This window comes from Opisthorchis viverrini (assembly GCF_000715545.1).
Source record: "Opisthorchis viverrini unplaced genomic scaffold opera_v5_191, whole genome shotgun sequence".
Lineage (NCBI taxonomy): Eukaryota > Metazoa > Platyhelminthes > Trematoda > Opisthorchiida > Opisthorchiidae > Opisthorchis > Opisthorchis viverrini.
Window position 1 is genome coordinate 979,362 of NW_008751847.1, and position 17,716 is coordinate 997,077.

Genomic DNA, 17,716 nt, shown 5'->3' on the forward strand with positions numbered 1-17,716 from the left:
TAGACAAGATGGATCCAGTGAGACAGGCAAGTGACTGTCATTAATTCTTTAAGATTGCCTGGGTCAGTGATCAACCGAATAACAAGAGAGGGAGAAAACTATTGGCGATGGCTAAGGATTGAGAATACCAGCTTGCTCGTAACATCACTAAGTGCCAGTCCGAAGATTTCCGCTTGTTTGGTATCAAGAATTTGAGAGATGACCAGCAGTTTCTCCTCAAACAATTGAACAGACCTTGATCTATCGTGTGGTCTTGCGTTGGTGCTTTAGACAAACGAGGATTAGTGAACAGTAACCATGTTTGTAGATGTAACTGTGTTGGACCTGTGTCACTCAGAACCATCCCGTTTTTATTCTGTCGTTTCATCAATCCGTCGCCATATTCCTTCGGGACAGTGTCAACCTCTGTGCAATAATGGGTACAGTAATTTTGTTGGAGGTCCGCCACCGTTGGAGTCACTAGTCAGTCAGTCGTCGAGCTCAGATTCCTGCGTCTATCATCCCAAATCAACTCAGTCATCTTGACCCGTCCGTGTAGCTCCACTTTATTTATGTTAGCCAGCTTCATCCGGCTTTCTAAGATCAACAAATGATGTGAATCGTTTGCACAAACAAGACTGGTTTTCCACATCCATCTTACTGACCTGGTCTTCCTGGATCATGCAACCAATGATGAGTCGCACATGCCACTAGTCGACTGATGAATGCGTGCGACTGCTGTGCTAGGTCGAATCGACTTGTTGGCCAATCAGCTTTCAGAGAGGTATCGCGTGCGTGACGCGACCAATTGCGAATCTAAACGTCACACGCCAGTGCATGGTCGCAGAAAGACCTAGGTTGCTGCATTTTTTGACGTTTCTGTTGTTTCGGATAGAAGATGGGCTACGTAAGTTGATCGCATCAACTTAGTTCAAGCAAAACATGAGCCAACGGGATTCACCAAGTGTTGCTCTAGTTCAAATGGATGACCAAAAGTCATCTCGTTTGTACCTTACTAATAGCGAGCAACGACGACAAACATGCAAGCGAGTTGTCTGGTCTCTTTTAGTGGGTCAGACGTTGGCTCTCTTACTGGCTGCATCGGGCACATGCACGGCACTCCTATCACACTGGAATTTCAGCCTACCCTTTGCACAAAACCTACCATATTATTTCTTGTTGCTGTTGGTTTACAATTCCACTCGACTATCAGTACAAGTTCAGCGTAACCAAAACCGGTCAGTGATGGTGGAACATGTCGATTTGAGAAGAGAACCAACTCAATCGAATGACAGCCGCCTAAACAGGTGCGTGGTATATGTTTCCATTGGGGTCATATTGGTTCACTCCGTATGGGCAACCATGACCGCCTATGCTTACACAAATTTGACAAGCATACAACTCCTTGATTGTTTGGGAATACCTACCGCAATGCTCCTCAGTTTCCTCATCCTGCGCCATCAGTACCTGTGGACGCATTACGTCGGAGCTGGTGTTTGTGTTGCGGGTGCGGTTATGATGATCGGAGCGGACTTCCTCGCGGTAGAAAAGGCAGGTCGTTCCAACCCTACTAATTCGATCAAAAATGATGCACAAACGAATGTCGTGATTGGAGACATTCTGGCACTCATTGGGGGAATCCTTTACGGAGCCTACAGTGTACTTCAGGAGTACGCGATTCTCAAGTACGGAGCAGTCAATACTCTGGCAAATGTTAGCATGGTGACTTCCGTCTTGTGTGGTTTCTACTGTGCAACCATGGAACACGAGAAGCTCACTGAGCTTCTTACCATGCAGACGTTATCTGGAAAGCTGGTACCGGCCAAGGCTGGGATTTGCTTGGCTGGTTACGTCTGTGCAGCCTTTACTCTGGATTCGCTCATGGCTTTCACGATCACTTGGGTCAGTGCGGTTACCATCAACCTGTCCCTTCTCACCGCTGACGTTTATGGCCTCATCGTGGGGATATTCGTGTTCCAACTTACGTTCCATTACCTTTACTATATTGCATTTACATGCATAATTGTCGGAGTGGTAATATATTCCATTCGTCCTGCACGTGCGGTTTCCTTGGAACCGGTGAGTTTATGACAATTCGTATTGTTACGTTTTCGTGGAAAAATCGATAGTTGCTATGTTTTCACTTGGCAAACTACATCAGGTAAAGGTTCGAAGTGTCCATTAGGACTCTTGAATTTTTAGTTATTGAGAACCATTCGACAACGAGACAGTTATTGAAATTTTGTACACTGTCGTACATGCCGTACCTGGGGCGAAACCGTAATTTGGGGAACTTAGGTTTTTAGATGTGGAAGTTGCTGGAAAGCAAATACTTTTGCTTTCGCAATGTTCGACATGAACCCACGCAGGCGAATGTATACAAGCACTTGTCACGACTGCATATTGAGAATTTATCAACCCTCAGAATTTATTTTAATAGACAAAAAGTAACGTGACCCTTGTATCTTTTTGAAACGTCTAGTCACAAGATTATCTTAGCTGTTACGTTCTGTACGCATAAACTATTACTCTATGGGGTCACCGACGTGGGTATTTCGTTGAGCTTTCGGGGGATTGGAGCCGAGAGGATCCCCTCAGCCATCAGCTTCACGCCAAATATGCAATCTTAGTATGTTGAAGAACAAGCTTTCAGCTGTAGCACCCTTTCGGTACCTAGCTGCCATGCCACCCGAAGGAAGCATGAGGGCTGGGATACTGCCAGGTCGCCCAAGCCTAGACAGGGGAAGTCGAGAGGCAGGGGTCGGGTTTGAACCACGAGACTTCCGGTCAGTAAGTTCGCGCTCTAACCAGTTGAGCCATCTCGCTCTGTCAAAAAACATGCAAACTACGTGTAAGCCGTCACGAGGATGATTTAACTGAATGGTAAAGGGTATTGGTGGCCCGAATCACACGGGAGACAAAACACAGTGTAAACCCACTAGTGCGTTTTAACTAATTTTGTAACAACTTGAGTTTGGTCTATGAATTTCTGCGTACACTAGAAACTACTTATGTTGTCGCACTCTAAAGCAATATTCATCCTGGAATCGCCCATAGCAAGGCAAAAGTGTCCTGGCTTGTTCAAAATACATTCCAAGTGTTCCAAAACCACAGAACAGATACTGATTGCTGCTATCCTTCGAACCGTTTTTCACCCGTGTCACTATGTTTCGATTGCTGCTTATGGGAACTACAAGATTATCAATCTAATAGGAACAAAAATTCTCCAAATATGAGTGAATATCCTCCCCAGTACAACCGTAACAAGGCCCCGATTTTTTTCACGACACCAGGGGTACTGCAATCATGACAACGGCAAATCTCGATCAGGGCAAGGATGGCGGATGGAGGCTGCTCGGTGTTGGTGCTTTCTCTGGATAGGACTCGGATGGATTCATTGCTATTACTACTGAGAATAATCGGCCTACTGATTCAAAATTTCGAATTGGAGTCACCTGCACCGCGAAAAGAATCCCTGAGTTTTAAACTGTTTATTACGACGCATCACTCCACGATCGGATCAGGAGACATAGCTGAATCGATTCACAATTACAAATTTTGGCATGCTATTGTGCCAACTGACCGTAATACAAAGACGGCCGATGTTGACTCCATAAGTCGGGAAAAATATGTATTGTAAGCCCATAAATTATTTTGGAGTTTTCCACCGCTCACTCAGTGTCACCTGGTTTACAAAGCATGCTTCACCATCCTTTAGGAACAGTTACGAAGATTGTGGTGATTGCAATTATTTTGAATGGAAACACTAGTGAACCGCATGCGAGTGAGCACTGTTCACCTTAGCTACACACATGTACACCCAACATCTTCAGCCGTCTAGTACTGCACAGCGCCAATCGTTCTTTCTCCCGCATGAGAGATAGATTGACTTCCAGGGCTGAAAAGAGACCTGGTTAGCGGATCCATGGGACGCTAAACTGACTTGCTTTCATTCACGTGGATATTTCAACCAAAGGTTTCTACCATGGCTTTGAAAGAGGCTTTTAGCAGAGCTAAGTTGAGCATCTGCATGCAAGTTGAGATAGCTTTACCGAAATACTCAAATGAACATCTCGCTTACAACATTCTCAAGCTGTGTGCCGCACAAAGACTGCTTAGAGTTGTGGATAGAAATTAACTCAAGGTTTCAAAGAAGTGTCCTTGATACCACACTGTTTTTTTAACAACCTAAATAATGCTGGGAGGTTATACTGATCGGTAAAAATGAAGTTGATGGGTATTCAGAATACTGTCTATAGTCATGCCATTTATTTGAACTTGTCACAAGACTGGCCATTTTTCAGTATGGTTTGATTGGCTTCCCACAATAAGTGCTGTATTTTTGTAGTTTTGGAGGTTGGTAGACGGTTATTTCGAGGTCAGAAAGCTAATATCCTTGTCCGTTCTTGAAGTGCTCGCCGTCTTAGACATTGTCAGCTATGTACGAAAAACATCAAAATGTGGAAACAGGCAATTGACCCTATTTCAGCATGGAATTGTCTGTGATCAGATTTCTATTGTGTCTGGTCAGAGATAGAGTTGAAGATCTGATCGTTCTGGATTGGCAGTTGGTAATCGATAAGAACACGTGACCAAAGCACATGGCATCCAGTTGTTATTTTTGGGCCACTCATTGGTCACATTCGCATTACATACACTTCCAACCATCGCCAACGCATGGTTTCCTTAGGTATTCACACCGATTTTATCTTCGTAGACGACTTTGTCAGGCGATTTCCAAATAGGCAAAGAAGGTGACTTGCAAATAGCCTGCACGTGGGGCGCCTACCTGGGGCAAATGAGTAGCAATCAAGGGAAGAAGAGAGTAAGGCGCAAGGTTGTTAGCCGTGATGACCGATGCATCGGTCAGCTACATGGTCAGTATCGGTTTTGAGTAGAGAGGTAAAGAAAGAATACGTTCATCCGCACCTCGATCCCAACACTGAGTGTGGAAGTAGGCGTGCAGTAGATGGTCAGTCACAGTTTTCATTAGTGTTAAAAAGTAATTTTAAATCGCAGTTACAACCACTGGCAACAATGCAAGCAAGTAATGTTTAGTAAAATGCAGCTCTATCATAAGGTGATTTTTCTTGTGCCTTTCTGGTGCAGCACTGTTGTTGTAGTCATTGTTGAGCGGTCATCCATAATTTACAGCGCTTGGGGAAAATCAAGATCTAGGCATGAATTCGTGCGTTTTATTATCGCACTGATATGCACTTGTTAAAACGGTAGAAAGCTTGAAATGTGGCCAGTGACAAACCCCCAAATCACGAGCTCTCCCCAGTGCACTTCGAACCACAAGATCGGAAACGTTCATGACGAATGTTCTGGACGGCTTCCACGCGGCCATATCTGCTTTTGAAAGTTTACTTTGCGAGAATGAATCTACAGTCTTTTGAAAGGCGGGGGCAGATAAATCTAGTTTGACTGGTCCTTGCGGCACCATTTGCTTCTCCTAGGCTTTATGGATTTTTGTGTTTGCGGGAACTCAATGAAAGGTCCCGATGTTCCTCTTCTATTTGTGTATCCAAATTCCACTCCGGTTAGTAATCTGTTCAGAAACTGGCAAGCAATTTATCTGCCCACGTCCTCAATAGCCGATTGGTCTGCTAGGACAATGGTGACCAATCGTCTCCCATGAATGTGGTATACATAATATTGAATCGTATTAGATTACGATGTGTTGTCACTTGGTATATACACTGTATGGCCCATCAGATCAAACAAGCCAGATGGTGTTGTGGTGTTGCAATAAATACCGATTCGCAAGTTAAGCTTGTCCTTGTGAGAAACTCAGCTGAAATTCAGCTGAATCTCTCACCTTAATATTCTGTTCAAAGGGAGATATGTTTCAGTTGGGACGATAATGGGGTTTTCCATGTAGCCTTTCAGCCGTAAAACCCTTTCTGTGCCTAGCTGCAATGCCACCCGATGGAAATATGAGGGCTGAGATACTGCCAGGTTGCCCAAGTCTAGACAGGAGCGGCCGAGAGGTTGGGTTCGAATCACGGACCTCCCGGCCAGAAAATCCACGCTTTAAATACTGGGCCATCCCAAGATGTCAATGTACTTAAACATCATTCGTAAATTCATTGAAAATTGTAGACAGCTCGCTCTTGGGGCTTCCCGTAATTTTTAGCAATTTGAATATCGTTAGAGTTGAAATATGAGATGGCCACTGTATAGCACACTTAACTGAAGAATCATATAAACGAAGCGTTCAGCCGGCCAGCTTTGGCAGCAGTTTAACTATAAATACGTGTTTTTCGCGGTTTTAGAAGGATACAAGGCTGATGAAAATTTGAATATTGAGCCTACCTGATGCGCCCCAAAAAGACAAAACCTGGGAGCGTTCTTTGACTTTATGAGTAAAACTTAAACCAGTTTGTCATCAGTTGCGAGCCAGCTTAAGTATTCGCGAGTTTCGGCAGTCTTGTGAACCTCTTGCGATGTTGCCTCAGTCACTGAATGTGGATGATACAAGCACCGATACCTCTGGCCATTTACAGAGCAAAGGGCTTTGGAAGAAGCCCAGTTGGTCTGATCTCTGGCTACCACAATGAGACTCTTTGAAGAAACTGCGCATTAAGGTGTGTAAGCACCACCTGATGAGACCGATCAACGGTAGTTTCCTCCTAAGATAGTCTCTAATGAAGAGGTCCTTACCCCTAGAAAAATCACGGGCCAACCAAAAATTCGGAAGCAAGGAGCTTTCCTTTAAGAAGGTGATAGCCATAACACCAGGAAACCTAGAATCCGATCTCTTGAGAGCTCGGCTCTATGTAGTCAAAAAATAATGCGAACATAAGCAAGTTATTCGTCTGCATGTGGTGGGGGATTTTTTAAACCATTTTTGGCACTTACTCCCAACCGAGTGCATTTGTTCAGTTCTACAGGGAACAATCCCGGGAGAATAGCCGTATTTTGTTCGGCGCAACCTTGTAGGGCCAGCCCAAAAGTAGAATTTATTAACTGTCGCCCAGGTAGCTTCCAGTGAGTGACGGCTACGAACGTGTGGCACTAAAAAACCACATCACCACCATGGTCACCTTAAGGATGAACTCCCTTCCTTCGGGGTTGGCCAGAGAGAAACTTTGTGTGGGGACTTAGCGGAAATCAGTCTTTATTCAGGGGACCAGCATCTCATGTTCTATTTTGGGGTGTTGATATTCTGCCCGAAGATATCTAGATCTTTGTAATGCAATACTCATAAGGTTGCTGAAAATCTCTCGATAACCTCGGCAACCATATGAGTAGTAAATTACAAAGATATACATGTATCGCGATATCTCGAATATCGTGGCGACTGAAACATGAGGCGGCCTGGTACAGCACATTCGGCTGCCTGAAAATATCGCAAACGAGAGATTCAGCTGGGTTCCTGGTGAGTCTCTCGAAAGAACCAAATTAGTTTGCAAATGAATGTATATTCGCTAATATCTAGATTTTATTGATTTCGAGCGAACTGGCTATTTTTCCTTAGGGGAGGTTGCCGGGGACCTACTATAAATAGATGTGTATATTTGTAATGTACTACTCATGAGGTTGCTGAAAATCCATCACAGCCCACGCGCAAACGAGAGATTCAGCTGGGTTCCTGGTGAGTCTCTCGAAAGAACCAAATTAGTTTGCAAATGAATGTATATTCGCTAATATCTAGATTTTATTGATTTCGAGCGAACTGGCTATTTTTCCTTAGGGGAGGTTGCCGGGGACCTACTATAAATAGATGTGTATATTTGTAATGTACTACTCATGAGGTTGCTGAAAATCCATCGACAGCCCACGACCGGTTTCGCCCTTCTTGGGGCTCACCAGATAGGCGCAGTCCTCGGGTTTCCGTCAACCTTATGTTCTACTTGAAACCAAATTGCACGAAATTAGCGAATATACACTCATCTGCAAACTAATTTAGTTCTTTCGAGAGGCTCACCTGGAACCCAGCTGAATCTCTCGTTTTATGATGTTTTATGATGTGTATATTATTAAAATACGCAGTAAGGAATAACCAAGGTGGGAATCAAATCGCTTGGAGTCAAAAAGTCTCCGTTCTATAGAAACTTTGTGAAAAATTATCCAAAATCTCGGGACCGATCAATAGGTTTGTGCCGGATCTACTTCACGTGACGAAATAAAATAGCATTGCGGTAATTTATCGATTTATGATGTTGACGCCTGCTGCGTTTGTTGCGTCATTTTTTGTTACGCCTCTTTTTTTCTATATAGAGTACGGATCAATGTGATTACTGCACAGGTCTGAGGGGCTCTTAATTCTTCGAATGCATTTTTAACCCGTCACAGCATTTCATGTTTTTGTACTTTGAATTTGTTTGGGAAATTCTACCTTTTTTTGGTATGCAGCCCATCAGATGTTTGCTTCGGTTTCCGCAAATTTAAATTTGCCACAGCTTACGCGTACTCTTGGTAGTAGTCTGTTCCAACTCGGAGCACTCCTCCTGATGAGTTCAGCAGCTGATTGTGTTTCTTCTCACAATGTTCCAGGTTGGTTTTATCCTATTCAAGGTACGCTTGATCCTGGCGTACATCTACTCGCAAACCGCAAGTCTAAGGGAAATTCAAGGCCAGATTTACTTTAGTAGGTCTTGCATTCCGTATACAATATACAATTCGTAAAATGAAGTCGGAGAATAGGTTTCAATCCTTTCTCCTCATCCACCTGATTTGAGTGGTGTCACGTGTTCCTCGGGGGCTTACAAAATTTTTAACTGGAACTGTTGTCTTTAACCTGCTCTAGCTCCACAGAAAACAGTGAGTTCCAGCTCGCTGTAACAATTCGAAAGTATTAGGGAGCTTCTTTTACCTGAAAATGAAACACTGTCCTCTTCATTCTTATACGGCGTGAGGCAGCAGTCATCCAACGATGCAGGCCTAAACTCTTCCTCCATTATTCTCTGAAGGTGGCCAGGTTATTTCTGGCTTAATGATTATATTCAAGGAGTAGATTCAGGACCTCAGGCCTATAGTCATGGTGCACACGTCTACCAGGCTTCTGACAGCCGTTGTTAGTTACCCTGTCGTACAAAGTACAGTACCTCATACGAGGCCGCACATGTATGATATAGGGGATGTCGAAACAGGGACTGAACACGTTGTGAACAGACCGTTACCGCAGTTCCAAACAGTAGATCTGGAGATTGACTCCTGGAGAACGCCACTGTAGACATGCCTGATCTGACATTGATACAAAGTTCCCGGTAGACCAGAAAATCTGAAACTTCACCGTGAATTATCCCTCTTACTTCCATACGCACTCACCTTCGTCAGAAAAATGTAGAGGACCTTATCGGGAACCTAACCGGGGCGAGAGTAGCTGATATCTACATTGTATCATAAGACTTCAACTCCAACCCACAAACAGGTCCTTCTAGATATGAAGCTATTCTGGAAGTAGAAATTTAACAATTTATTCTTCACATAACACAGCTGGAAGATGGATAGTGACATGTAAGAAAGCCCTTCATATCGGCTTCTCAGTATAAAATAATCAATAAATTTTTAGACGTCTTTACAAAGCTACCACTGATGAAAACTGGGTTACCAAAAACCAGACAACAGGTAGAAGCGGCACTGCGGGATTTCGTGGGCTAGGTTCAGACCGGTCTAATATTCACAAGCAGCTGTTTCTGAAGACACGGAACTGGTTTAAGTCTGTCTGTGAGCTGCTGAAATAGCCATTGCAGTAGTGCATGTGAGCTGCATTAACGAACTGTCTTAAATCAGTTATTCTAAACAACCAATGTTCACTATCATCATCATCATCATCATCATCATCATCATCATCATCATCATCATCATCATCATCATCATCATCATCATCATCATCATCACCGCCTCCGGTAACACAACATCACTCTTCAAACGCTGATGCTTAACTGCCGTACAGACATAACTTATGTGAAAGTCCCAGCGTGAAGGCTGGAATTGAATGAGGAAGGAATTCCGTGCTAGCCTACCACAGTGATCCCAGGGTGCCCATACCTAGAGACATTCGTCCACACAAACTGACAACAAGAATGCAATTCTCGTCGATTAGCAGCGTCTCCAACTATGCACAGTGGAGACCATTCATCTATTCATCCCTGCAAACTGGGTGCTCTGTTAATGGATAGTGGTGTGCTTTCGGAATCAGCTTTAGAGTGCCCATTCTCAGGGCTTTCCGAAATTTATAGTCCCAACGTCAAATGATGGTAGCGATTTTTGAACAGGGGCCTTTTTAGGTGAAGCTACATTCCTGCAATATTCAGTGGGAACAGTACAGGTACGTAACATTTTTTCAAATTAAACCAGAACCCCAAAAACCGGACTAGATACCGAAAACTGAATTGAACTGTGCAGTCCTGGTAGATCAGGTATAACGTTGTACAAAGTACAGTTGTTTAAACTGAGTTATCTAAAAGCACGACACTCACCACAGGTTGAATTAAACTTAGGGTTTCTGCAACCAATTCGGTGTTTTGTTTGCAAACGTACATATTTTCTTGGTGTGCCTGTACTTGGTTGGTCACCAACAGTACCTGCGGAGATATCATTAGAGCGAGACAACGCAACAAAATTTGAAGTGGATTGACCGGTGTCCTTGAAACGTATCGGATCGATATGATGCATGTGGAACGATAGACCGTCCAAGTCCATCATGGGTAGAATGCACTGGTCCGTGTGTTTTTGGCATATGTCGGTCAACGGCCCTATAGCATTACCTTGACAATAAGTCACTTCGCTAGAATTTAGATGCCATATCCGGGGACTGAAACAACCCGTCTTGAATGGTGTCACAGCGGTTTCATCTGGTAGGCAGTGGGAAGCATTCCTGTATTGCAAAGGAAATTAGTAACCCTTCTTTCCAACTCTTGGAAAGTGGCTAATTCGATCAAGTCTATTGGCTCATCGTTGTTGTTCAACGAGTCAATCAAAGCGAACGGCTTTTCGTGTGCGACCCGCCAACGAAGAATTCAAATGGGTAACCAAGTTTGAGTCCCGTTGGCGGGCTTCTTGGAGACATCAGATATCTGCCTTTTAACCTTCCAATGACCTGGCCATAACTAGCTGCCCTCCAATCTCTCTGAGAGTTTGGACACTTGGGAAGCCAGCGTGAAATGATCATGTTGATTCAGCAATGCACAGAAATAGACATTCCCTGGGTGGCGACAGAAGCGAAATGCTCTCTGAAATGTTACATTCTTTAGGGGTCCTGTACAACCAAGATTGCTTCATTTGAATTGGGCCACCATATCCGCCAGATGGCATGACAGATCCTTCCTAAGCAGACCAACTTGAAGCCTCTGATCCATGGCACACAAGAAAATCGAATACCACTCATAGTTTGCTGACCAACTCATGTGCCTTTTGGAATAAGGCTAGTAATCCAGGATGCGCGCTGCACCTGCGACCTGAAGTTCGTCGATGTGCCTCATTTCGTCCGATCTCTGTGAGACTACACATCAACAGAACTTCATAGTCATCTTTTGGTGGTATACAATCAAGGAGATAATCAGTGATCTGTCAGCTTGTGTAAAAACTAGAGTAGTTTTACTCTCAAAATCATCTTTCTCTCTTCACTTTGAAAGAAACACGCGCTCCGAGCAGGCGCCGGATAGAACTTCCACAACAGATGTTTCCTAAGTAGCTGGTCTAGCGGGAGCATTCCGGCTATGCAGTATCCCACTATAGTGAAATAAAGTTCCTTCTGTGGAGTTATCAGCTACTAAAAGCCGAAGCGCTCAGTGTTGGAAAACATTTTTTTAATTCCGGAGCAGGGCTGTAGGGTATCCATTGATCTGGCACACCAGCGCTTTTTCGCGGTCGAGTTTTATTCGATCTGTTTTATTCATTGATTAGTCGCGGAGACCTAAAGAGCTGCGTCTTACTCAGATCCGTTCCGGCAACCGTGGTAATCATTGGAACAGATCCTTCATGACCTCTGACCTCTGCGTTCTGACCAAAGTACACAGGGTCGTGTTAACCTGACATCATTTGCTAGCATCTGTCTTTTTGTGTGCTTGTTTGCGTGAACCGTGCAAACGAAGTCATGCTAAGGAATGGTCAGTCGTTATCAAGACAAAAAGCCTGGAAACATCACAAACGAGAGATTCAGCTGGGTTCCAGGTAAGTCTCTCGCAAAACCAAATTGGTTTGCAAATGAGTAAATTTCGCTAACCTAAAAATATCATCTGCTAGTCAGCTCGCAAAAATTCTGACGATAGTGGAGCTTTATGTGTGGAATTCAACAATATCGAAAATGGTCAGCGCAGTTGAGCAGTTGTGGGGATGAGAAATGGATGGAAGAAATACAACGTCCATTTGAAACCTCATCCTCATACAAGCTTCATCCTTATTCAAGCGACGTTTGTAAGGCATTTTCAAAAACAAATTGTTGTAATCCTTTTTGTACCGATGGGATTGAGGTGTGAGTGAAAGCAATGGGGTCAGATACGTAAAACGGAGAGGGCACAACCGTACGTGGACAGCAGGGGATTGTGATGAGGTTAATTGCCAATCACATAGAATTTGATCCGCAAAAGTGTAGATACTACTCAGTCGACTGACAATGAAGCTCTTGTAGATCGTGCTGTTGGCTGCTGTTAGTAAAGGAGGGTAAATTTAATTTCAGTAAACTTCAGATTATGCTCCGTTCCGAGTCACGGACACGTTGCATTCAACCATGTCGAAGTCACCTAGGATGTTCCTACCTAAAACTAACTAGGTCACCAAGATTTCCACGAACACGTAGTAGTGATCTGTTTCCCAAGTGAATTTTGATGCTCTGACTAGTCCATGCAATCCATTTCCCCAAGCCAGAGAGATCCCTAAACTTTGCCTAAGCTAGAAATTTCAACCCTGCTTTCATCACTAACTGCCTTGTATCTTGTGCGGATTTCTCCCACAGCCTTGTGTATTAAAACTTGACAAGGATATAAGAAAAACCACCCGCACTTTTTAGGACCTCTGCGTTGATTTCCATCCGAAAGATCCGGCTGATTTCACACCGTCCTGTGAGCAATCTCATCATGGCTACTTGAAATTCGCGTAAACCGCAAAACACGACACATATAGCTGATAATTAACAGAAGTGTTGTTATCTCGTTTGGATGGGCGGTTTTCTGCTTGTTCACTGCGATTGACAATTTCGCGACTAATTCCAAGGAGAATGATCGAAGCCACTGGGAATCTAGCAAAGGACAGACAAGTGGTAATCTGCGCTTCTTTATGTTGTTTCCCATGGGCTAATTCACGGCTTATCGTTCAGCCAACTGAATGACTGGACAGGGCGTCTATCCTTCGCGTTTAGCATGATAAATGTCACCATTACCCAAGCCTATGTCGCAAGGTGAAGTACTTTCCATGACGGTTAGTCATTTAAGGACTGTACACAGGATTCCCGATCTTTCAGATGGAATCACTGGTGGTCCATGTTTACCGGGACAGAATTCGTGCACTTTTGTTTTATTTACCAACTCGAAACAGCTAAGATTCTCTCCATTTTCTCGGTTGTGGATGGCAAGATAAAATCCAGTTTTCATACCAAATTCGCAAAAAGCAATACAAAGTGAAGTGCATGTTATAAAAAGATCATCCGCTATTCCCGGAGCTTTAAGCTATGAATGTGTTCGATTGAGTAAAGAGGATGTAACGACCAAACAAAAGGAAAGTGAAACTGTGTGTACAACACATTTCTGATACTTTCCGCACCACCTGTTATCACGACGATAGATAAAAATCTTACAGCAGTGACTGTTGATGGGATCTGCTTAAACGGTCGATTGGGATTGTTTAATGCTACAATTGATGTCACTATCTGAAGGTTCTCCTTGAACCCAGATGCTTTCGAATTTCAACTAAATAATTTTTAGCGAATATATACTCATTTGCAAACTAATTTCGTTTTGCGAGAGACTCCCCTGGAACTCTCGTTCGTCACGTTTTCAGGCAACTGAATATGCTGCACCAGGCCGCCTTATGTTTCAGTCGTTACGATATTCGAGATATCGCGATACATGTATATCTTTTTAATGTACTACTCATGAGGTTGCTGTCGACGGATTTCCAGCAACCTTATGAGTAGTACATCACAAAGATAACTCATTTTTTATTTCAACTTGGAAAAATTGTAGTAGCCTTTGACCCTTGGACTAATCAGTCCCATTTGAAACTATCGGAAGGGCTAAAACGCATTTTCGCGGAATAAAAGGTCTAGAGGAGGGGGGTGTCCAGAATGGGCCATAATTGACGGATGGCCGAGCTCGAGATAGCTCAGTGTCTAAGGCGCGAATTTGTTTACCACTTGGTCCGTGTCCCGGATCCAACTGCGGGCGTCTAGACGGACATTGTCTAGGCTTGGGCAATTTGACATTACCCCAGCAGTCGAACTTGCCTTCGGGTGGCATGGTCCCCAGAAGCCGAAAGGTGTTGCAGCTGAACGCCCTAGTGGCCGAGGACACTTTGTAGAGGGTTCCCTTTGAATGTAACTGAGATCAGTATGCTGTTTGTATTACCTTATGAATTTCACGAAGTTTAAGGAATACAATCATCTCTGGAGAAAAAAGTGAATCGATTGCGCACAGGCTCACGCCTGCTGTGCATGCTGTCAAAGTTAGATCCTAATTCACTTCATCCGCCTCACCAGTAACAGCACTATCGAAATTAAAGCGCAATAAGTGTCACAACTGTCATTTTCAAGTGCAGTGCAGCACACGTAGAACCATGCAAAAAACGGATGTCCTCCAACAGCGATGTGTTAATTTTGCAGTCCTTTTCAAGTTTACCACATGGGGCAGGTTATACTAATCTGATGGCCCTAGTTGAAAATTACTAATCAGTCCTTATCACGGAAAATATGGTTTCTCGATGCTATTGAGCATATGACCTCCATTTAATGTTCCTTCTGTAATGACCTTTTGCTCTTCAGTTAAACAAGAAACTGAAAACTTAGTGAGGGATGTCCGAAGGTGTATTGTAGAAGTGACCACCTTTGAGGATAAAAATGTGCGAGCAAAACGAAAAAGCGGTCCGGTATCCCCTGACTCGATCTAGCGGATAGTGAACCCGTGTATTTTTAAAGGTGTGTTTAGTTGCCCATATTGTCTGGATATTCGCAGCTGTTGAAGACTAGTCGTACGATGAATTGGCTACGTTCGTGATTGGAACTGCTCATATGAGAGTCACCAACTGGTAGAATCCGTTTAACGGAGTTACTCATTGACATTTGAGTTTCTACCCTTTAACGTGTAGGACGAGGGCGACCTAACACCCTTTCGGTCCTTGGCTGCCATACCACCTGGGGGATTCACGAGGGTCGGGACACTGCCAGGTTGCCCAAACCTAGACAGGGGAAGTCGAGAGTTAGAGGTCGGGTTCAAATCACGGACTTTCCGACTAGTAAATTCGCGCTCAAACCACTTAAGCTATCTCGCCCCCTATATTTGTGAAAGGCTGCCCTGCAGTCTTTTTCAACATGTGTGACCTGTCCCTATTTTTCGTGACAAAACCCAGACTTTGGTTAGACGAGTTTAGCTTAAGTCAAGTGGTGCGGTTGCGGGAAATGTCATTTGGTTGAAGCCTATTAAGCCTTCAAGGTGTGATTAAACGGTCAGCTCTCAGTGAATACCAGAGTACTTGAAGCAGGATAATACACTCACATCGGTTCTTAGGCCAGGTCATATACTTCCCTAATAAATAACCCTACCCTAAGTAGCGAGATACACTCAATTGCATACCAATTTGGTTTTGACGGGAGACTCACCTAGCTGAATCCCTCTCTTATGATGTTTCTAAGCAACTGAGAATGTGCTGCACCAGATTGCCCCGTGTTTCAGTTGGTACACACAATATTCGGGATATCCCGATATACAGCCTTATGAGTAGTGCAGTACGTTTAACCCTGCTCCAACGTTTTACAGACCAACTCACTGTTGTTAACGTATGTCTCTTGCAAACGAGGTTGTGCCACAACACTTAATTTTGTGTCTCCATGGATGAGCTACTCAAAACACATCGAACAGGAGAAATTCAGATTCGGCCTGAGTAAGAGACAGACACAGGTCGAGAAAACAAATTTCATGGTGCAGGGCTAGAGTAGACACAACAGAATTTAGTAGAACAATAATTACTCGATCTTATCTGGTTGTCTTGCCCTCTTTTCTATTATCAGTGAGTTCTCTCCAATCCAAGTAATTTCTTCAAGTGGGGGGCAAAAGCCACGTCATTTTACAGAAAGTGATACGTTAATATGAATGAATATCTACAGTATTTTTGTTTCGGTGGAAGAATTCGAAAGCTCGAACCCAGCAAGCTGGCTGGGAAGGGCAAAATATGTAGAGGGCTCATCACACACTAGTATTTTCGATTTATCAACCGCATTTGCCCGACAATCATACTCAAGTTACAGCTTGTGCGCATTTAGCTTTTTCAAGTCCGATAACTCAGGTCTTATATACATTTTTTTTAGAAATATGTTCATCTTGCTGTGATGGCAACATTACAACGAAGTTGATTTTACCCCTGCTTTATGAGTTCCAGCCAGGCGTGTTCATTTGCTCACTCTTTCGCTCTACCAGAAGAAAGAACGAGGCGTGGAAGAACTGTTAGCGCGCTGATGTGCTTTCGACTTTTGTGCAAACGATTAAAAGTGATCAGACCTTCTTGTGAACTTTTAGTTTATAAAAGTTCAACTTTTGTTGATTCATTAGCACATATTTCGGATCGCTTTGAAATGCCGGCTCTTTCCTGTTACTTTACAGTTAGACAGCCAAGAATCCGAAACAGCGGTGTCTTTCTATGTGAACCCGACGTCAGAACCCCGGTGTAATCCTGATCTGACCGGCACGTCACCGTCGGACAAAACTGGTTCTTGGACTGTCTGCCTGACCAAAGTGAAATAAGACCCACCAGCCTAACATCTTCAGCGAAGACCTCTATTTACTTGTATCTGTATCCGCCTTTTCGTTATGTTTATCTGCTATACTCCCAAACTGTCATATTCCACTTAATGATCTAATCAGGGTTCCACCTCTATTTTTTCTACTGGAACTCCAAAGGAACCACTTCGCTTTGGGTCTACTCTCCACATATCGATAAGATTTGTTGTCCTGATCTCAAGATGCTATTGAACGTACATATTGTGTTCTCATTCTGTTACTCACTACCCATTCGATGTAAAGCTGAGGAAATTCGGAACTTTAAGGGGGTTCAGGTTCGTACACCTGAGGTGGGTTAGTCGCGGCTGGTGTTTTTGTTCATCTCGCCTTATTTGTTTATAAGCGCACTAACCACAGTGGTCAGTGAATGTCAGCTGACCTGCTATGAGCTTCGTTTGACACGGACTACAGATAACTTCATTGCTCCCAGTCGATACTGGCGATGAAATCAGACTGGGTGATCTGTCGGGCATGTTACCAGGTCGACTGTTTCCTCCTTGAATGTGGCGTAATGCAACATGATGAAATGCAGTGAGAAAGCAGACAGTTGTTGCTCGCCTAGGGGAAACCCTCCAGTCCTCATGTAAAATTCACTCGTATGCCTTTTTCTCAGTTCAACTTTTGAATCCATTTGTATCGTATGGTGATTTCCGTTTCTGCTTAACCCTGGTAAATCTAAGTTCCTTTTTCTTTGACGTTCGAGTACCCCATAGCAAAAAATGTAGTCACAAATACATTCGGGGGACTTTGCAATTAAGTAGAAATAGTTTGCATTATCAAACGGTTAGAACAGTAGTTCAACTTCA

General features: G+C 43.7%; 1 protein-coding gene across 1 annotated transcript; it reads left to right on the plus strand.

Annotated features, from left to right (window-relative positions):
* Positions 1 to 825: 825 nt before the first annotated feature.
* Positions 826 to 17,109, plus strand: T265_07895 (hypothetical protein; the record flags this gene model as incomplete). The annotated part of the gene is made up of 2 exons (XM_009173545.1): positions 826 to 2,070; positions 16,734 to 17,109. One exon carries the CDS (start codon positions 922 to 924, stop codon positions 2,068 to 2,070), a length of 1,149 nt encoding a protein of 382 aa, XP_009171809.1.
* Between the last annotated feature and the right edge of the window lie 607 nt (positions 17,110 to 17,716).